The sequence below is a fragment of the Mytilus edulis genome, chromosome 5 (genome assembly GCF_963676685.1).
Source record: "Mytilus edulis chromosome 5, xbMytEdul2.2, whole genome shotgun sequence".
Lineage (NCBI taxonomy): Eukaryota > Metazoa > Mollusca > Bivalvia > Mytilida > Mytilidae > Mytilus > Mytilus edulis.
Genome location: NC_092348.1, coordinates 73,931,798 through 73,955,690, shown reverse-complemented (window position 1 = coordinate 73,955,690; position 23,893 = coordinate 73,931,798). Strand labels below are relative to the sequence as shown.

The window sequence follows — 23,893 nt, the reverse complement described above, 5'->3', positions numbered from 1 at the left end:
ATCCGTTTCTGAATGGGATATGTCTAGAAAGAGTTTCAAATCAACTTTTTGGAATTTTGGATCCTTTATGCTCTTCAACTTTGTATTGTTTGGCTTTATAACTACTTTGATATGAGCGTCACTGATGAGTCTTATGTAGACGAAACGCGCGTCTGGCGTACCAAATTATAATCCTGGTATTTTTGATAACTATATTCAGTAAGAAAACGAGATAAATATGTAAACGATTGAGAAAAAAGTATCTAAAAAAATCAAAGCCTGTAGCAGGACGTGAAGGTCAGGGAAAGCAAACACTTATGGTTACTCTCATTTTATGCAGGATCTGCTTACCCTTCCGGAGCAACTGAGATCACCCAAAGCTTTTGGTGGGGTTCGTGTTGCTAAGTCTTTAGTTTTATATGTTGTGTCTTCTGTACTATTATTTGTCTGTGTTTTTTTTTTTATTTTTAGCCATGGCGTTGTCAATTTATTGTTAGCCATGGCGTTGTCAATTTATTTTCTTTCTATGAGTTTGACTCTCTCTCTTGTATTTTTAGTCCCTCTTTTAAGAGACAACAATATATGTCTCTTTATTGTTACTATAAATTTGTCCTGAGTATACCATTGCAGCTGATGCATTGCCCGGCTTTGGCTATACTGGGTTGTCCTTGTTGGTTTATAGCTCTTCATCCTTTTGATAAGCTTTGGAATTTCAAATATTTTGGCCTTGAACATCACATACGAGAGAAAAGTAAAGTCACAAAAATACTAACTCCGAGGAAAATTCATGTTAAAAGGGATGTCCTATAATCAAATTGCACAATCAAAAGCTCGAACACATCAAACGACTGGATAACAGCTGTCATATTCCTGATCTGGTACAGGAATTTTCTTAAGAAGAGACATTTATTGTTGAAATGCGCATCTGGTGCAGAACAAAATGGTACCGTTTATGTTATTTTTAAGAAAAGGAGAACAAAATGTTTTAAGTTGTTTAAATATATGTTTAAAAAAATGAAAATATCATTACACAAAGTGTATGCGTCAGAAACGCGTTTCTCGATTTACCATTATTAAAAACACCCAAAGCCAAATATTTTAAAGCAAGAAAGTATAACATGGCCATAAAAGACATAATCTAATTAGCCAAATACATTCTACTTTGTGTGGTAAAACTGGAATCAGGGTTTCTTTATAATTTCTGAATTTTAAAACAAACAATAAAATTAGCAAATATTTCAAAATATTTTATCAGAAGTGACTTTAATGGTCATGCGATTTCCTTAGTTTTCGTTTTTAACCTTAAAATGAACATTCTTAATCGTTAAATTACTGTTGTTTATTTATTGAAATTTACGCGTATTGAGAAACTTCGGACATACCGGGGTATATTAATATGTATATTTTATAGCCAAAAGAAAAAAGCAAAGCAATGAACATATTTTCTACCACGGCGGCCGTACTGTTTGCCTATAAAGTATTATACGTTTCATAGCATAGTGTATGGCAACATTTATAATTGAATACCTTCTTTTGTTTATTCAAACGGCTGTGTTTTTATTATTGTCACGTAAAACAATTATGTCTATTTCGATTGTTCACACAATTTTGTTTATATAACGGAACTATATTCAAGCGGAAGGTTTAGAGAGCTATAAAACTCGACTTAACCTGCCCTTTTTGTCGTACAATGTTATGTACCAAGTCAGGAATATGATTGGAATTTTCCAGTCGTCCCTTGTTTAACTAAAGTCAAGTTTGGTTTTGTCTGGTTTTATGGACTTTCCTTGTTTTAATTTACCTTTGAGACCGGTATTTTTACTTCTTTGCTGATTAATTTTGTTTTCTTAAAATCCATTGTTAACTCTTTGGAGTGAATTCAAGCTGCTTTTGGTTTATTTTTATCAAACAGATTTAGAAACAATTGGGTTATGTTACTTGTTCCTGTTAACCTATTTGTAATTTTTTTGTTGGAAAACAATAGTAGGATGAAAATACCTACGCGTAAGATTTGTCTTGATAATATCACCCAGAAGAAATCTATTGTTCCGCTGTTTTCCTCTTTATCTTATAGTTGATGTGTATCCTCGGACTTGTTTTCGCTAAATCGATTTATGACCATTGAACAGCGGAAAACTATTGTTGCCTGCATGTACTGGAATGGAGGGAACAGCTAGAGTCTGCTGGTGCGCGGTTGGTCTATATAAATAAACTCATTACATATACCTGGATTAAATTTTGTATTTACGTCAAACGCGCGTTTAGTCTACAAAAGACTCGTCAGTGACGGTCGAATCCAAATAAGTTAAAAAGGCCTATTAAAGTAAAATTAAGGTTGAAGAGCATTGAGGACCAAAATACCTAAAAGTTTTTCCAAATACATGTCAGATGTACTCGAGTTTAAAATTCAATTGGAAGTCAAATCAGTTACAAAGCTTACGGGTATGAAAACCAAAATTCGAAAAGTTATGCTATATCCTTGTTCTAAATCAATATTTTTTTTATTATTTCTAATTTGTTAATGAAGCTTCTGTAACGTGTGACCGCTTGCACGACGATTGGTTGACATTCATGTTTTTAGGAATAATCATAATTTACTTTATTCCTGTCATACATCTGAAAACGTCGACTTCTGAACTTTTTTATTTTCCAGTTAGACTTGATAGAAAAAAGTAGCACAATAAAATACAATCCAGACGCTTTACTGATCATCATTATATAGTTTTTAAATGAGAATATTAGAATATACGCTGACATTTTGCTTTATATATTTAAATTTATTGCAATGATAATTGTTGATGAAATGACTTAAGTAGCTATGTTGGCGTACTAAAGAAATATATCATATGATGTGCTAGCTTAAATATATAGTACAGACACGTTTTCTTCTCGCAAAATTCAAAGTTATGACTAGCATTTACGGACGTGATTGATAATTTTACTCATAAATCAAAATATCGCAATAAAAGAATGTCTCTATCATGAAAATATTATCCTAGCCCCTGTGATTATCGCTAATTCCACTGATTTCATAAAACTCATTGATTGTTTTAGTCAATGCGACAAGACTACACGAAAAAGACGCACTATTACATTGTGTATAATTATGGCCGTTGTGATGTATTGACTCGCGGAATGATACTGACATGTTGTTAGGCTAAGCTGTTCGGAAAAAGAAGTCACCATGTACCAAATTGGAAAAAGGTTAGAGAAAAACGTGGATATTGAAGCGATCATTTAATGGAAAATCAGTAAATTCAGAACATTTTCTTGACACTTCATCGGCAAATTAAGCGCTTGATTGAAAACTATGCGAGAACTGCAGTACCATTTACAGCCATGATACATCGACAGTGTAAAAGTTCAAGATTTGAAATGATGATAGAAAGAATTAGACGACTTTAATCTATCTAAGCTGTTGAGATAGAGTGTTATTATATCGTTAGAAACTATGAGATATTGTACAAACTCTCTGTAATAACTTGTTACACTGACATGGGTCATCAGTGATGGATATCTTACCATATACAGTTAGATCTAACGGAGAGATCGCATCAAGAAAATTACAAAAATAGAAATCATCAAACAAACAACCAAATTGCCACTGCAGACAGACTATTTGCAGAAATTATATGTCTACATGCAGTTTGATTTTTCATTTCCATATATAGCCTTTTTATAAACTTTTCTTGGCACTGACATATGTTCGAAAATTCCTTTGTTGATATATCATTGCAGTTAAATGAATAAAATACATACGAAAAATAGCAGACTGAACGATGAATAGTTATTATTCATCTCTATTGAAATGTTGGTTAAAGAGAGGCAACAGCAGTTTACAGTATTCAAAATCGTCACATATACAGACAAAAATGAAAAACGTGAATTACAATATTTGGTATCACAAGTATGAATTGTGTCCAAATATTTTATACCAACTCATTAAATAAACCTTCGCGGTTTTGCAAATTTTACGTTCACAAATAACCAATCAGACATCATAAGTAATTTGTTTTAAAGTTACAATTAAAACAGGATTGTTTTTCATCAGATTTTGAAATCGCAAAAAAACAAAACAGGAATGTTTCACCAAGTTGTTTTAACTGCTAATTTGCATGGAACTTTGTTGTAAAGTTTCTTTTATAGTGTATCTTTCTCAAAAGAAACTCATTAATATTTTCCAATTATCAAAAGATGAGATATTGCTTTTAAAATGGAAATAATTTTCAAACTTGTTTTCAATACTTTTGAAAAATGTATAAGTGACATCATGCACGTTTCAGCTATATTATTTATGTAAAACAAAATTATAAACGGAGCTGACATGAAAATTATTTAGGACAACTTAAACACTATTTAGTTTTACATAACCCATATTAACAACGTTGGGGTTTATTTGTTTAATACACATCTTGCCAGCTCCTTTATTTTTTTTTATAGTGTTATTGTGCTATGGTAAATTTTTATATTCTTGTCTTTTATTGATGCTAGTATGCTTTGTCCATATGCCTTTTTGTGTTTCTTTGTTTGTTTTTATAGTGCTTGAGATTATAAAACAATTTTGACCGCTGTACCCCTATTCATGACATTTTTATATATTATGTCAATATGTTTTGTTCACACATCGTTGTCAATATAATGGATTTTGTTGTGACTGCCATACAAGTAAGATGTTTAGCTTACTTTAGAAAGAGGTTTAATCCATCATTTTCTTCATAGGAAAATGACTGTTCCAGTCAGGAATATGACTGTTGTTATCAATTCGTGTGATGTCTTTGAGCTTATGAATTTGCCATATCATTAAGGACATTCCGTTCGGAGTTCAGTATTTGTGTTTTACGTTTTTTATAACATCTCCTTTTTGTTTTTTGAAATGTTTTTCATCTTATATGTGATAGGGAAACAGCTAAGATTTATATACAAAATGTTTTGACATATCAAATATTATTTTTGGTATATGATAGTGATAGGAAGCTGCATATAACATATATCACGGTACGTTAGGTTTAAAAACATTGTTGATCATATTTAACAGACAATTATTTCAGATAATGTTTCTGAAATTACTATTTCCTTCAAATAATAAAACAACCAAACAATAGAAGATAAAAAGATATCCAAGATCTCTTTCAATACATCCTTGTTATTTCTAAAGGTTATATTTACAATTATTTGAGTATATTTCGGAATTGTTAATCATTTCAATAAAAAATATTCCCTGTATCAAAAACGTAGAACATACGTTTTCTTAAAAACATTCTTTACTAAATCATCCATCTCTCTTCTGATAAGATTGAATTTTGATTTATTTTTAGTTTTAGTGTTAAATATTAGAGCACTTTATTGTATAATCTTACGTCTTAAAAAAAATTTGCATCATATCAAAAGTCTTTCTAAGGTCAATAACATTTTTAAATTGCAATCTAATTACGTATTTGTTATGTGATAATAACTAATTTATATTCTACAACAGATTTCTTATATTTGGTTCCATCTTTTGTACATAATTTGAATTAAAAAAATGTGTTAAATTTTATTCAAGATATTTGTCAGTTGATCCATCATTTTTGTTTAACTTTTATTCGTCTGTCAAACTGTTGTGAAAGTAAAGAATTCAAAAAGAATATCGAAATCTGTTTAGGGTTTTAACTTGGTGAATTAGAAATTATTTCATTGTTCTCATAATAAAATTGTTATCAGATAATTGTCAAACCAAATAATTATTCACTTTAATCATTTATCAATTTCCTTTTAAATACTGCTGCAGGTTTTGTGTGTAAATAGACAACCGCTCGTGTGTTGAAAATGATCATATCAATTTAAACAATTAATTGCTACACAAGTGAACAGTTGCTGTTCGGCACCTCCCACTTTGCTAGTGATTGGTTTACATTTTATCACATTAACCAATGAACTGCTCTTTTACAATAATTTACGGGAACGGGTTAATGGACGACAATTTTTTCCGATAACAATTTAGAATGAGGATATTGTTTTTATTATTGATACATGCTAAATTTGACGGACAGTTAAACAAATAAGAAACATACAATTCAACAGTTTAGTTAAACAAACACTTTGTATATTGCAGGTAGCTTAGTTGCAATATACACTGTCGATGAAATATATACACATGCTTCAAATATCTAAATTTCTGAAATAATATATTTCGATAAAAATTTATGAAATATATATAAAAAAAGTAGTTTTTAAAACCTATTTTTAAAATGGAAAATGAAGATAATTCCAGAATGGATGGTTTAGATAATATCCAGAATGGATTAGCACAACAGCAAAAAATGCAACTTTCGTCCAAAGCAACGGCGTTTTCAATTGCAGCAATTATTGGTGGTGGTAGTAATAGTAATTCTGTTGGACATTTACAGTCCCCAAATGATGAACAACACCTTTCAACAATAGCTCCACTCGGTAAGATTTATTTTGTAGAATTATAAAATATTACACAATTTAACCTTGTATTCCTTAATTAATTTTTACACTTCAAAATTGAATGTAAAATATATCGAGTAGTAAAATCTATAATTAGAACCACATGATGTAATTTTCAATATTATCTATTATTATATTCTATAAAATATTGACAAGCTTTATTATTGAGACGAATTTGCAGATATTAAAAATGTGTAAAAGAAATGTTGCTATCATTCATAATTAATATAGTCTTTGTTTGAGATTAAAACGTGTTCGATTTTATTTTTACAGAAAAATTTGTGGAAACATCAACAGCATCCCCTACTCAGCCTTCGTTTGCCCCCATCAGTCCACCACTTTCTGATGTGTCGCCAGTCAAACGAGAATCAGCTCCAGAACTTGACCACAATGAGGTGACCACCACTACTTCACCACCATGCAGCAAAGAGTTGGCCAATGTCCATTGTAGACTGGAAACAAAAGATCTGTGGGATAAATTCCATGAACTCGGAACAGAAATGATAATCACTAAGACTGGAAGGTATGTAGTAAATCATTAAAAATAGTAGTAATCAGGTCAAAATAACGAATTATTTAAAATAGAATAATTATACATGTATATTTATCATATTTATAATATGTTCTTTGGACATCTTTCATCCCTCTTGTAGAATTTTTTGAAACACATCAAAGAAAAATGTATTTTTATGAAAATTCTAGACAAAATATATCAGATGCATAAACTCCTTTGCACAAATTAAAAGACATCCAAGAATATCATTTCATATACATATAATATCTCATATAATTTCGCTTTCACCAGTTTTCAAGTTTTTCATTTTAATAGAAAACAATGTTGTATGAAATTAAAATAAGGGAACACATACAGTGCATGTTGAAATATTTGAAATGCGTCGACATTTTCAGCATCTATAAGTGCCAAATATGGAAGTGTTTTTCTCTAAGCACATGTATATAAACTAAGGTAGAATAATAGCAATTTTCTACGCTTCACACAATAATTATCAAAGTAAAGTTTTGTGATAAAGACTTAAGACTTTCCTTTAAAGCGAGTGAAATTTGTCAACAAATTCGTATTTTACGACTTCACGCCTTTTTACTTCATTTTCTTTTCGTGTGGTAGAATAAGTGAACGCATTAACCAGTGTTAAGTCGAAGGTTCACCGGTGTAGGTTCAAAGATAATTATTAAATGCAAGGTAAAAACAATTATCCTTAGTTAGTCGTAACACATGGTATTTAATGCGATCATCTTTTCAAGATGATCTGTTAAGATAAAAACAATTGAGTAATTTTAAAATTTACTTAAACTAAATGGAACAGATTGATATCTTATTTTGTTTTCAAACTATAAATTGAATTAAAGTATGAAATTGTTTTAATCATAACCGGTCATGTAGAAAATTTTGTAAGTATGATAACTGCATCAAGTTATATTAAATGTCTCAATGCACCAAATTATCTAAACAAAATTTACGAATTTTGCACACAAAACGCGGATAACTTTCTTTGAAAAATACTTCATCAGTAATGTGTGGCGAAAAAATATACTCTATTTTCGAAATTGAAAATAAAATTGAAAAGCATATGTAGTATCGTATATAGAACAGTTTAAAAACATAGATGGATCACAATGCTTTTAAAAGGAAGACACGGTTGCAATAAAAAAAAAAGTCCAAAAGTAACTTTTCACTTCCCATTAACTAAAAACGACCATTTAATATTACAATAATTCATTGATGAACTATATATATTTATCAATAGATATATTTATAACACTCATGAAAAGTCAAATCACAAAAATACCGAACTCCGAGGGAAATTTAAAACGGAATTTCCCTTTTCAAATGCCAAAATCAAAAGCTAAAACACATCAAACGAATGGATATCAACTGTCATATTGCTGACCTGGTACAGTAATCTTCTAATGTAGAAAATGGTGGATCAAACCTGGTTTGATAGCTAACTAAACTTCTCACTTGTATAACAGTCGCATAAAATTTGACTGATGACTATTAGCATCATGCTATCCCATAAAAATAAATTTTCTCCATACTTGACGTAGACATTACCATTCAGTTACCCCCCCCCCCCTCCCCCCCCTCAAACTAGTCAAACAACCAAACTGCGTATTCTAAAAGCATTAAACATTTTTTTTAAATTATTTATACTTCAGTAAGTACAAGGAAACAAACTTTACGCCATGGTATCTCATTCTTAGTTTCATTATATGCTTAAATTTTAACAGATGTCCGTCGATATTAACACTCAGATACGTTAGAATTATGTAGTTGAAGTTATTTAGTTAACTGGCTTATCATTTCCAACTATCTTGTTATGTAATTGTTTGTTTTAATATAGAAAAAATGTACAAGGCAAAGCTCGTAAACAAAGAACGTTAGAATAGCAATGTTCTTTTGCTTTGCTGTGCCTTGAATACATCTAGATATATGTCAAATATACATTCAACTTTTCAAACAAACGTTTGATGTCACTTTCGAGTTCTTCCTTAAAGTTATTTTTTTTTAAAGTTTGATCGAATTTGTCAAGTTTACAGATGCGGTATAAATGGAAAGAATTAGATAAAACAATATTATATTTATGTGTTATTTACTTAATATGTTCAATTACAAATTTCTCGTGAAAATTTGTTCATTTAGATTTAAATGACAGTACTGCCTATGTGATTTTATTTTGTATTATGCTTCAAAATGTTTGGCTTCGATGGTACTTGATGCGGGTCATTTCTGAAAGGTTCAAATTATGCATTGAAACTTGATTCAAAACGTTTTGATTTAAAACAAAAAACAGTATCTTCACGTTAAGCATTTTCTTATTAAATGTAGTCCCCAAACACTTTCTGGTTTTACCATTTTTTGCTTATGAAGCCGATTTCACTTTCAGTGCTATGTCAAAAATAATTGTGTTGTTAATTATCCAAATAAATTATCTCTCAAAGTTTAAGCACTGTTTTTCCTAATATAAATACGAATTATATCAGTCTTTGGAAAAGTCTCCAACAACAGTACAAATGAAATATATTTCATCCAAATCATATTTTCCTCATTTGATATCATGTGACAACACTGAAAGATCATCGACATATATGAATAGTTTACATTATTATTTCTGTTTTGATAATTGTTGTTCGTCTTCGTCTGCTCGTCTTTTTGTGGACATAATACGGTCAGTCTATCTTCGACTAGTGTTTTTTCATGTTTTTCTTGATAATTTTACAATTTTGTTTCTGTTTCCTTTCTGTATTTTCCTTTCCTTTATTTGTTATTCTCATTTATTTCCGTATCATTTTATTTACTTTATATAAGTAATTTTTTCACTAGTAAGAGATTAAAAGTATTCTATTATAAAGCTTCATTTTATATTAGTTCTGCATATTATTTATTTTCCATAATTCGCGGCTGATTTCAGATCAGTGATTGTGGACGTCGACTATGGATTACAGTTTAAATTGATTTCTCAATTTGAGAAAAAAAAATGTAGACTACATTTTTGCGTTCTCGTATATTTTTACAATTGACTTCATTCTTTTAGTATGTTATTGACCGATTTACCAGACACATGCTTCTAATTCTTTTAAACATAAATCTTTAAAGATGTGTATAAAGTGTGGTCAATACAATATGCAGACAACACTTAATTTTCACAAATTCGAATGGACTTCTTGTAAGAAACTAGATAAAAATGTCCAAATTTGTCGGATTTTCCGTCTTCTATTCAAACCAATTATTTCATGAAGGTGTAATTTAACAACCATCTTATTAATTGAAAGCGTTCTGACAATCAGTCTTGTGGTCTTAAATGTATTGAAGTCTGTTACAAACTATAGAGTTTGTTGGTTTGAAGAATTACTCGCCATACAACCCATAGTTAGCTCTGTCAGCGGAACTTTGAAATGCCTGACAGTTAATTTACACGTTGGCTGTAGTTGATGGACGGATTCTTTCTAATGTGTTGACCTGTTATCTCACCAGCAGACGATGATGCTCACTTCCGGAACATCAAGAACGAGGCAAAACTATAAAAACTCAAAACCAACAAGTAAACAACACAAAACTCGGGACAGACCGTCTTCCAAATACATTGAACACAGCATGAATCTTGAATCACTGGTATTCAGTTTATTATTAAACTGATAATTAAATGACAGAGGAAGAATTAAAGAAAACATTTTAAAGAAAGTGGTCATCATGGGTATTATTACTAAGAGTTGTCGCTTTTACTGGCCATTAACTGGACAATGTAACATGTAATTAAACAATACAATAGCCAGTATGGTCAACACTGTCGAATGTTAGCCTTAAGTATCTCTGGTATCAAAAGGCTAAATAACACACTATACTTTTGAAGGGGTTATTTAAAATGTGATGAATTGAAGATTTGGAATTCATTTAATCACTTTCAATATAAACAAATTTCGACTATTTGCAAATGAATATGTCCGAGGTATGCTCCAGGACATAGCTTGTGCAATGAATTGGATATAACGCGTGAAGGCGTTAAACTCAAATCATCAGTTTGAATGTTATCTAGCTATTTATTGCAATTGTATATGAATTGTAAATTTTTTAAATGTGGTTACTTTAAATGGATACATGTTTTTGCAGCATATTTTTGTATTATATTTTTTACATATATCCGAGACTTGAAAATAGTTATTCAGTGTCAACATTTTGGAGGAATATTTTTTTCTATTAAAATAATGAAAGTTACATGTTTTTTGAAATATTTTACAATGTTAGATATTAGCGCCTGAAAGACAACCCAACTCTTTAATTTTAAACCAATTCGGGTTTTGATGAAAATGTCCCTCTAATTTAATTTTTGAGTATGCAAAATTTTTAAAAATTCATCAAAATCTAAATGTTAGATACTATGCAATTTAGAAAAGATAAAAGACTTTTGAAATGACACTAGTACACAAAAAATTATAAAACGTTCTTATTTATTTATATATGCATGTTATTGTTTCATAAACAATAAATATCTTATGTTTCATGCTATTACTGGAAAGTCCAACATTATTTTTTTAACCATTCGAATTTTGAGTTATAGTTATATTTGAAAGCAGAACAAAATGCATAAACAAAAGACTCTAAATTAAACTTCATTAAATATTAAAATGATGCATATTTATTGTAAATTGTGCTAGGGCATTTGGGTTTTCCAAGATATATGTAATACTTTGACAAAAGAATCTGAATTGACTTATTAATTATTTTTGCTGACACCATTTAAAGTGTGAAATCGAATTCATAACATATTATTCAGTTAAAAAAAATACGAATTTCGAATACAATGAATTATTTTTAGCAAGTTTTAAAATGGGCATTAAAAAACACTGTTTAATGTTTTCATTAAAAGCTTACTGTCATGAATTCATAAATTTTTCATTTTTTGAACTGATTATATTATTCAATATTTACATCATCACTGGTATGTCGCTTTATGGAATTTCCTTTTCAATGATATTGTAAAACCCAACTATTTGCAGACAAGATTGAAACTTTTTGTAACCACTGCTAATAACTTGGATCGATTCTAACTCAATATGCAAACGAACGGACAATATATATTGGACTTTGTCAGGAATTAGATCTGACAAGCTGAAATGTTCTCTTCTCGTTCGTTAAATGATATTTAGATAATTTGTGAAGATTTCAATAGAGAGTGTTAGATTCTTAAACAGATTTTGTATTGTACTGTAAATAGTTCGGCACAGTTGTCAGACTGACACTTTATAATGCGTCACGAGATGAATATCCACACTGAAAAAAATACCTAGTAATCTCTACTAGGTAAACTAGTAAACTTACTGTCCATGAGATTACTAGGCCAGAAGTATATTTACTAGCCTACTTAGTAACTATACTAGGCCATCAAAGTAAATTTACTAGGCTACTTAGTAATTACACTAGGAGTCCCTAGTAATTTTGCTAGACTACTTGGTGACTTTACTAGTCTGAGTAAGTAATTTTACTACCTTTTAGTAACATAACTAGATCCTCCTAGTGGCAAATACATGGTAAGACTAGTGATCCTACTAGCTTCAAGTAACTGTACACACATATCCTAGTAGGAATACCTCCTTCGGCTAGTAACTTTACTAGCTATAAGTACTTGTTCCAGGTCACCCTCCTGTGGTACTTTTTCGTATCTACATGTAGCAATGTTACATTTGGATTAAGGATTCTTTTTCAAAATGATAAATCCAATTGTTTTAATAAGGGGGACTGCCATAAAAGGGGGCTCACTCAAGTCATAGTTAAATTTTTCACAGTATAATCAATTAAATTTTTCCCATGAAAGGGGCCAAAGGGCCCCTAAATCCATCACTCAGTAAAATCAACAGGAAGCTTCTAGGTAGTTATATGTGTTTGTGATCTTTCAATTCAAGAAACACAACGACAATAGCAATAATTGTGAAAGATAAATATACAACAATGACATGAAAAGACATCAGCAATAGGTCACAATATCCTCAATATGAATTGACTTACAATGTATACTTTGGTTGCCAATGAATGAAGATAAAAAAAAATTGCATCTGTAGTGATAATTGACCTTCAATGTCAATAAAGACAAAACTTTTTCTTTTCACGCTTTGTTCTTCATGTTCTTGTTGTTTTCTCTTTCACACATTCTCACTTAAATTACGCCATGTTAGGCCTGAAAGCTTTACAGTTACCTAACTAAATTTGTCAGTGTGTGAGGTTCAGCAAAATAATTTTAAAGATAAATCATACATATTTTATTTACATAAGATGCATAACATCAGAATTGTACAGTACATTTGAGTAGACAATACAAAGTAGTTAATTTCAAGTATAGAAAAAGGTGTCCAACCAACAACAAACAAATAGGTAACATGTTCTCAATTTACTTCAAAGTAACCATTTAAATTCATGTTTCAAAACAATTAATAAGCTGTACCCTAATCAATATTAACAATATTTCATACATGTATTTAGAATATTCAGTTTACAATTCTAAAGTTATTTCTATGAAAACAATTTAAAACGTCAGTTTAATAAATTATAACCCATCTAGTTATTGCACGGCCCCTGGCTCTGTTTAAATCAATCAGCTCTCCCTGCAAAACCAAAATGAATAAACTCTCCCTCGAATATTTATTTTAAAAAAAAGAACAAAGTAAGACTTATCAGTTATTTTATGTCTTCCTACTTCAAAGTTTACATTTTAAAACACTTAGAAGTAAAAATAAAATTGTCAGGAAATAAGTATACAGATTGTACCTAACAGTTTATAACTTTATAAAGCATGATCACTTATCATTTTTTAAAGCACTGTAAATTTTAGTTTGAGCAAACAGATCCAACTCAATGTCACCCCTCTAGAGCACCAGGATCTAAATACATGTCACCCATCTCATATTGCACTAGGATCTAAATCAATTTCACCGTTTGCTCCTACATTTATATTTTATATTTACGAAACTTTGTTTTATCTTATTTTGACCTTAATAAACTTGAACAGGCCTAGGTCAAAACTGATGTTATAGTCTTAATCTATTGAATTCTAATATTGGCTTGTTTCAGTTTTTAGATGAATGAATAAGTTGACACAGAAGTTGGTTAACAGTTTCACGGAACTGTCATGTATACAGATAACACTTTCTCAAAATATACTATACATGTATGTCATAGATCACAACAAAAACAAATAATCATACTTGTACTGAAACATCAATAGATATAAATATAAATGTTCATTATATAAAAGTTTTCATGCTAAATGTATCTGCATTGTTACATCGAAGGTCCCAATTCCGGCTTGAACTTGACGCGAGAGCGGACTCCTATTGACGGCCTTGGTGAGCTTGTTTTGAAGCTCTCAACTGACTTGACGCACACTACGTCTTCTTTCAATGAATCACAGTTTTGATGAAGAATGTGTTTTTAAATTGCTCATTTTCACAGTTTGTTGTTTCAATAGCCTTAACAAAATTTATAAAGTCTGCAAAGCATGTCGGCTTGATGTTCCTTTTTGGTAAAGATTGCTTGTTACCAATAATTTGTCAGGTTTGGATAGTTGGGACCATACCCTCAACCACTTTGTACGGTAATACTAGTCTTTGGCTTGTTCTTGTGAATTGCAGGTTTTTCAAGTTCCAGTAAGTGTAGCATGTTGGTGGTCGATCCTTCCTGTCTAAATTTATCATCCCCTGTGATTTTTTCAGAACCTGAAATTATACAAAAATCCATAATAAAACTACATGTAGTGTTGTCAATATTAATTAATATAGATTAACTAGAACTCTACTGTCAATTTGTACTTATACATTGTATTTAAAAAAAACTATATTTCACTTTGTTTCTTATGTGTGATAGGTGAGTCATCAAGTACATATACATGTATAGATACACACTGAACATTTATGTGCTTTTTTTTTTATAGCTTTTTAATGCAATTGCATGCAAGTATTTCAAGTAAGACATTAACGAGTGTTATATGTATGCATTAATATAAAATCTACAATTATACTGCTATACAGAGAGTTAAAATACTGGCAAAAACAATAATTATCCCAGAGCCATGTTTAAAATATACTTTTATAAATTTTTCATATTTAATTAAAAAAACAGTTAAGGCATCACCCTTTCTAATCCAGTGTTGGTAAATTATCCCAAAAAAACATTAGTAAATTAGGAAAAATTGTATTAGCCTTTATGAATTTTAACACTTTCTACTTTCATCTTGCAGCTAAGAGACGTCTAGCTTTTTCGAAAAGCTATTACTTGTTTGAAATTGAATGCATTTGTGCACTCAGAGTCAAGATGGAAGTGTACACCTACATGGTGCATGTATGTCATCAAGTACATTCTGTGGTGCTTTCTCAATTTCATATTTGATGTGAAAATATTGAAGATATACCATGTATTGACTGTGTTAGTTTTGGCAGGTTCATATTTTTTCACTACATGGGCGCAGCCATATTAATATTTGATAACGAGGCGCACTTTAATTATATAATCATAAAACGTTTCGGATTTAAGTTACGGTTTTCTGTGGTGAAATAGAAGGATTATTAATTAGTTTTCGTATTAAAAAAGAAGAAAGGTGTTAATATTAGAATAACGAAATCTGCATCTTGTAAATCTTAACTTAAATAGATAAATTTGTTCCACGTGTCACAAGGTTATCTTGACCATCTTCTGTAGTACATTAGTACATTTTATTTTACGTGAAAGGCGAGATGATGTGGTTCTTTTTTTGTGTAAACAAGTTAAGACGATAAAATAAAACACAAATTAGTTAAAATACTTACAGCTTTTCAATGAATCAGACAAGAAATCACTCAGGTTCTTTATTCGTTTGACTGCGGCCATCACTTCATGTACAACAGAACTTGGCCACGCGAATATGATATCGTCCGGCGGGAAATCCTGTTATCAGTTGCACAGCTGGTTCCTGGTAATACGATGCATCCAAGATAGTAAACATACTAGTCTAATTAGTTGTTTGATATTCTACTAGGGACTTTTAATGAAGTACTAGCCAAACTAGTAATATTTACTAGGTATTTTTTTCAGTGCATACGCAAGGCATTTCTGGACTATGTATGCATCTTATCACTTTGTCCCTATCAGTGAATCAATGTGCGAGGTTATTGTGTGCCAGGAATTGTCCTAAAAGCCAAAAAGTGACTTGGGAATATCGGGTAATCCTTAGGAATCAAGAAATTTCAAATTAATCTAATTCCTCCTGAAAACCCAAATTGATCTAGTTGTTATCGTCTCTTCTGATCTATCATTCTAAAGTGCAATTACCATGGCAAGTGCAACGTTAAGAATTTAATGTTTCTCATTTTACTAAAGTTATTTCAAGACTCTATTCTGTTGCGCTTGCTCGTCATTTGTATTAATTCTTGATTTATAAAATGCAACATCGTTTATATATTTTAGACATATCACGGTTAGAGCTTTTTACAAATATAATTTTCATGAGCACATAAATGTAACTTTATTCTTTGAAATGAGCATGCTTAAATGGTTATTGTCCATAATAATAAATTCTATATTATCAGAAAATATAATTAATAACTTATGACATGAACATATTTTTGTATTTATAACTTCCTGAACAAATCGGGAAATAAAATAAATATGGAAATTTGATTCCGCTTAAATTGAACAAAATGTTAGTAAAATTAGGGAATAAAGAGAGACTCGCAGGTCTTGAACATCAATAATTATTGAATATATAACGTACTCCAATGATCACTTAAGGGAAGACGAAGTGCACGTCAAGAAATAAATCTTCATTTCATTATCTTTTCTTAACTATTAGCTGGTCACACGCACTTAACACAGGCCACCCTCTTTGACATTTCCCATCATTTTCATTAATTTAAAAGGGGTTGAACCCAAAATACTTTTGACTTGATGATACCAGGGTTCAAGTCAATAAATCACGATCATGCGCAATGGATGATTTCCACGGGCGGTCTTTTAATAGTCTATGATCAAGATTGTTATTTATCTGTTTGCACTTTAACACTTGTGATTTTTTTTATGCTTTAACACGTTTATTGTATTTAAAATAAATTGAAAAAAGAAAAAAATAATTATGCTTGTATCTGTTGACATAAGCTTGTTTCCGGTGCAGTTTTTAAAAGTACTATACAAATGCATAAAGTTTCATTTATTCAACCAATGGATTGAATGGTTATAGCCCTGTATAGGGAGTAACTGCCACGGAGTTTTCGGAGAGATTTTTTGATTCTCAAATAATAATATTTGGTTTTGTCGATTTAAAAAAAAAAATCAAATGACAACTAAAATCTATTTGACCTTCCTTTTTTTTTTTTGAAAAATACTATTTCTTCATTACTAGGTCGTATAAAGCATATTGCGTCGTTTAATATAAGTATAAATAAATATTTGTGTATGCATTTGTATGCATTTGCCTTAAGCTATAATACCTTATATTATAATATGAATAACAATATATATAAGCTGATAGTCTTGAAAGTTGATCATAAAAAATTGTTAGTATTGATTCTTTCTAGATATTATCATGTAAGGTTAAAAATCGGCGCACAACAGTTCATCTTATAAAAACTCATACTGTTTCAGTTTTCCATTGAGCGTAGTGTTACACATTACTTAAATTCACCCGGAAAAACACAGCTTTAACCATGATCCGCGCAGACTCTGTATTCAACCGACATGTGGTAAATGTCGATTACCGTTATTGTTATAAATCTATTTCTTCTAAACAATTGTATAAACTATTATTTTGAAATAAGAGTGGTGTCAATGAGCTACAAAATAAACAGAAATGAATATGGCCGATACATTCTGGAGTGTCAGACGGAAACCATGAGAGGCATGGAGCAATATGCTTTTTCTTTTACCGGTGACATGCAGCCATTGACAGATCCCGCTTAGATATGTTTTACCTGTGCACTTAGTGGGCGATATCTTCACTGATAAAACAATGCATATGTAACTGATGCACTTTGTTTTGTTATTCAGTGAATAGTTGTTGTAACACCTGGAACATTAGTTTTGTTAAACAGTTGTCATTTAAGAAGACCATGCATTTTCTTTATCATTTTGGCACATCGACAATTCTGGAACGGCATTTTTATCGCATACTCTGTTTTTTGTCTAAACTTAATCATTTAATAACTATTTGAAATATTACTACATTGATTCCTATTGGTTTGTATACTTTCTTTATTTGCATTTACCACTGATAGTTTTCTGTCTCAAGACTAACAATTTCTTTTTGTAACATGGTAAATTTTTGTTTCTGAATTTTGTATAAGTGTTTTTTTTTATTATTAGTTCTTACTACAATGTACTACTTTGTGCAATATGTACAAAAGGTTAGTTTTAGAAACAGTCTCAGTGACAGGACAAAATATATCGAATATTTGAAAACTGAAAACTAAAGGAAGTGTAAAATATTAAAGAGTACCAGCTCCACATATTTTTTTCCATTAATAACTCCAATTTCAAAAATATACATGCCTATAATTAAATTGAAAATAAAAACGAAATCATTAGATTTAATTCATTTTCTTGTATTTCATTAGATGAAGCCATCTGCGGCAGAAGTGACCTGTAAATTTAGTGTCTTCAATGAATTTGTGAAAGATATAGAACTTGCTTTGTTTCAATTAGTGAAAGGACCAAAAAAAAAGTCGGAGACCATTTTATTTAAAAACTACAATTAGGATTACCAGAATAAAATTTTTCAATGATTTCCTTTCAAGTTTGTAAACCACAATGATTCCTCTTAATGTAAAAGATGTCTCATTATTTTAGTCTTGTGTAAGGACAACGTTTCTATGATCACAGTTTTTAATCACCATGATTTTTTTTCGACACATATTTCCATTTTTTCATAGTAATTATTATGTATGGTGACTTCCAAACTTAAATATCTGGCATTGCTGTCTTTGTTTATAAATAGATTATTGAGTTCAAAATAAAATATGTATTTTACTTTTCACTTTTCTAAATTTTAAATATTGTTTATTTTTTATTTGTAGACGTATGTTTCCGACATTACGAGTATCCTTCACTGGGATAGACCCGGAGACCAGATACATGGTTCTGATGGACATTGTACCAGTAGATAACAAACGGTATAGATATGCTTATCACCGGTCCTCGTGGCTCGTGGCTGGCAAAGCAGACCCACCACTGCCAACAAGGCTTTATATGCACCCAGACTCGCCATACACCGGAGAACAACTGACGAAACAAACAGTCTCTTTTGAAAAACTGAAGCTCACCAATAATATGCTAGATAAAAATAACCAGGTATTATAGTTTTCTCAGAGTCGAACAGATATTTTTATTTACAGGATGTTTAATCTTTCAATTGATATTCATATATATCTATTTTTTTGCACATTTAAATGTGTTGCTATTCATGAACTTTTAAAATAGCACATAACTAAAAAAACCTGTATATATTTGAAATTAATTCGTTTTGTTTTGTTTGAGTTCATATATTAACGTTGTCTTCGCATCATGTTTTAATTAGTATTTCCGCAAATGTTATGTTGTAAAATTACTGTTCTTGCCTCATAAAACATTTCATCTGTGAAGTTGCACTATAAGAAAATTTATCGTCTTGAAACGCAACATGATTGAAAATTGAGAACTATTTCACCCATTAACAAGAAATTCACCCCATATTCACACGTTCAGAAAACAAATTAAACATATATTACTGCAATTCTGTTAATTATTAGCAACTGTAGTGATTTGACTAATTTCAGATTATTCTCAATTCCATGCATAAATACCAACCAAGAATTCACATCGTGAAGAAAAAGGACACCGGTTCAAACCAAACATCCGTGTCAAGTTTAGACGCGGAGGAATTCAAGACGTTCATATTTCCGGAAAGTACATTTATTGCTGTAACAGCATATCAGAATCAACTGGTAATAAATTTTTCGTTTATTAAACTTGCATCTTTCAAAATGTCAGTTTTACATGTCAAGTACCAGTGTTATTAATGACGAAGTACTTTAACAATTATTACCACTATAAGTATACCAGTGCAGCCTGGAAGTAACAATAATTTAGGTGATCAAACAGAGCTCTAAAGATCTACACAATAATTGAGAAGACAGTCGACATGTACTGTCAATACATTTTGTAGTTGATACTGATGTTTCAGTAAATTTGTACAAAATACACAAATTGGTACAAAACAAAAATAATTTCAAATTAATTTACACTTTTCTCAATTTTTTCGAAATATTTAAACAAATTGATAACTTTTTTAAAGCTATATATATATATACACGTCCTACACGTGTACTTCATATTTCATTTATCACCGAATTTCGTGATAATCATGACATTTGAAAATAATGATAAATGTTTCTTTCAGATTACAAAATTAAAAATCGACAGCAACCCTTTTGCAAAAGGGTTCAGGGATTCAACTCGACTTACAGAATTTGAAAGGTAAGACACATGTTTTGTTATATAAAATTATATTTGTAAATTAAACCATTGAATATACATTTGTGACTCAGAATTTTTCTTACCAATTATGATTCCGATATGGAGCACAGTTTGTTCTTTTAAAATAACCGTTGACTAAAAATACTGTATACTTACTGCTATTTTCCAGCAAATGATTGTTGCGTGTTCCGAAGTAAAATAAAGTTTCCATTAAGTACACAAGACCATTATTTTGTTATTTTTCAAAACACAGGACACAGTTATAAACATAATTATAAAAAAAAACCACCGAAGGCAGGTATTTGATTTATAATCAAGAACAATGTGGTAGGCAATCTGAAGACCTATAAATTTAAAAACAACTATTTGTCGTTGAAATAATTATTTGTATGAATACTTGTATAAAAAAAACCAAGCAGACCGGAATCAAACAATACATAAACCGACAGTCCTCAACAATAGATATGTGTCTACACACTATGCCAAGCTCTAAATAAATCAACTGGTGATATGTATGACCATTATAAAACTGTATTATGCAAACATTTCGTAAAAACAAAAGCTTGAAAAGAACCTCATAATAATTATTGAAGATAACTTTAATTTTGAATTATGTAAAATAATTCTGAAAAAAGGACAATTTCATCGATTGTAGACATTCCACGAGAGACAATCACCTCTGAAAATAATTTAAATACTTTTTCCATTTTTTTTTTATCTTTCTATTACAGCTCTGCCTTTAGTTCCGAATGTCCGACGTATCCATTCTTGTATCGAGAAAGCATGGAAAGTTTATTACAACAGCACACCTACGCTAGGTCTCCATTGAGATCATATTCGGAGTCAGAGATAGAGGAACAACTCAAACAGCACAGAGAATATATGGCGAAGGGTGGGTACATTTTCACATTTTTAATGTACAGTCTATAGATATAAGATGATATGGTATGAGTGTTAATGAGACAACTCTCCTTCCAAGTCAGAATTTGTAAATAATTAACGGCCTTTAACACGGAGTCTTGGCTCACACCGAACAACAAGCTAAAAAGGGCTAAAAAAATAAAGGTTATCATTTGGACCGGATAAACTGCATGTCTTTATACATTTCAAAGGTATGACCTTTGGGTTAAAGTTCAAAATGCATAGGTTGAATTTACGACAACTGAACAAGAAGAGGGTGATCTGTTAAGAAAACTTTTTTGTATGTTTGACTTTGTTTTTGTTTCTGTTAGTGAAGATAAGAAAATAGCACATAAAAACATCCACGTAACAATAAATCTCGTGATAACTTAAATTACTATGACGCCATTTCAAAAGAAATGTTATGATATTGGCATTTTCGCCAAACCTCGGAAACAGAATCTATTATACATGGAACAATAATTCTTTTTTTCCCTTCAAAACATTTTAACAAAATCTAAACATTTCTTTCAGAAGATGGTTTAGGTGGAGATAAGCAAAGCGGCGTTCCTCATTCACCATGGCCAATATGGCGTCCAATCCCATCATCCATGATGGGGTCGTCTGCTTACCTACCAAATGACAGATCATTATACACATTGTATGGAGGACTGTTTGGCATGGCTGCTGCTAATTCGAACTTTGTTTTTCCAACCGTAGCTTTACATCCATTGCTTGGATCAAGTAATTTACGACTCAGGGACACAGTTCCTACCAGTGCTTCTTACTCAACCTCAGACAATAGCGGGCTACATTATAATCCATCCTCTATGTACAGGTATCATCCATATCTAACACCGGAGAAAATTGCACAAAAAGCTGCAGAAAGTGCAGCGGAAGGATGTCGACAATAATAAACTGTGATAATTAATGTAAAAAGACCATGTCTTTCTGTGAAAGCTTCAAACAATTCATCTAGTCATGATACAGTAGACAGGTTATAAACTGATCCGGTGTATGATCCCGGTGATATACACCGGAAGTCTAAAATTTCAGGTACAAATCAACAAATCATTTCTATTCGCGTCTTACTTTTTTTGTTACAGATTTTCAAATTATAGGGCAAAATTGCTAATAGTTTGCATTCCGATAGAACAAGGAGGTTGTATGTGATACAAACTCTTTGGATAGAAGATTGACATATAATGTTGGATCTTGACTTTTAACCCACTGAAATGCTAGAATAATAAATCCCTTCTTTTTATCTAAGAACGGAATTAGAAATTTTGAATACACTTGTTTTGAATGTGAAAGGAAAAGAATTGTACGTATTTTAACCAAATGGTAATTTACCTTGAATGTAACCTATACTATAGACTTATTTCTTTCATTAGGAAATATATAATATTTTTGTAATTTGTCTTGTTTCTTGTTTATATATAAGTTGTAAGTAATTGTGTCTAACACGTTAAATTATTCTGAGTGTTTCAACAGTGCTATTTTAACAATATGTATATTTGTGTTGTATACAATTTGTTTTGTTTGAAATAAATAACATTTTAAGTAAACATTGCTTTTTTTCGTTTTGGATTTGAATTTTGATTTTGATTGAGAAGTTAAACAAACACGGGTGTTATAGTCTGAACATACTGAAGACTATTGAACAACTCTGACGGGCTTCCGGTTGGCTGTGTAGGGTGTATAATTACATGATTTTGGACTGCATGAATCTCAAGTTCATACATGTTATTGAAACGGAAAATATCTTGTAAGAGGAAAACTAGGTGGACCGTTGTAACACTCTGCGATCATTTGTAAAGTACCTGTACAAAGACAAGGAAAAAACAATAAAACAAATTGTTCCAATAACCAATCTGATTAACATTTAGATCTAAAGGAAATTGCGTCACATAATGATAACGAAACCAGAGCTCTGCATTTTAATAACTTTGTTCCAATGATAAACATTAGAAAAAAATTCTTGTACCAAAATTGAACATTGCATATAGACTATATTCTAAGTATTTTAAAATTTGGTATAAATTTATAAGTTTTTGCCTTAGTCTTCCTAGACATATTAATTTAAGAATGATGCACAAAAGTGTACATGGCAGTCAAGAGTCCTATCTTTATTTCCTCGATTTTAAAACTTCTTGAATTCCTGATTGTATTACTTGTCTTGATTGAACTTTTACTTAAGTAATTTCGGTAGATGTCTCCATAAAACAAGAAGAGATGTCGTTTGATGTCCATAAGACAACTATCAACATAAGTTAACCCAACTGACGTGGATATAAGCGACTATATACGTCACCGTATTGTCTGCAGCAATTAGCAAAATCCATACCGTATAGTCAGCTATAAAAGGCCGACATGACGAAATATGATTAAAGTCTTTGGTTATTTTTGTTTTGATTATTGTCTTTTTGGTCTTCGTGAATATATAGTTTCTTATATGTTTGTGTTAGTTATTTCTTATTTCACATACAAATCATGAAAAATACATTTCAATAATCTAATTGAACCACACATCAATTTAATAGTTGTAGACTGTTAAAAAAAACGACAAACCCTATAAAA

At 30.6% G+C, this 23,893-nt stretch overlaps 1 protein-coding gene across 2 annotated transcripts; it reads left to right on the top strand.

Moving 5' to 3' along the window:
• Positions 1 to 5,761: 5,761 nt before the first annotated feature.
• LOC139524449 (T-box transcription factor TBX20-like) lies at positions 5,762 to 22,881 on the top strand. 2 transcript variants are annotated; one of them, XM_071319232.1, is made up of 7 exons: positions 5,762 to 6,408; positions 6,703 to 6,952; positions 18,976 to 19,249; positions 19,714 to 19,881; positions 20,337 to 20,413; positions 21,145 to 21,305; positions 21,848 to 22,881. In XM_071319232.1, the coding sequence occupies exons 1-7, from the start codon at positions 6,207 to 6,209 to the stop codon at positions 22,225 to 22,227; spliced, it is 1,512 nt and encodes a 503-aa protein (XP_071175333.1). In that variant the 5' UTR covers positions 5,762 to 6,206; the 3' UTR covers positions 22,228 to 22,881. The 2 variants fall into 2 exon arrangements, with proteins under 2 accessions (XP_071175333.1, XP_071175334.1); XM_071319233.1 differs by having other exon boundaries at positions 5,937 to 6,408; positions 21,851 to 22,881.
• The last annotated feature ends 1,012 nt before the right edge of the window (positions 22,882 to 23,893 follow it).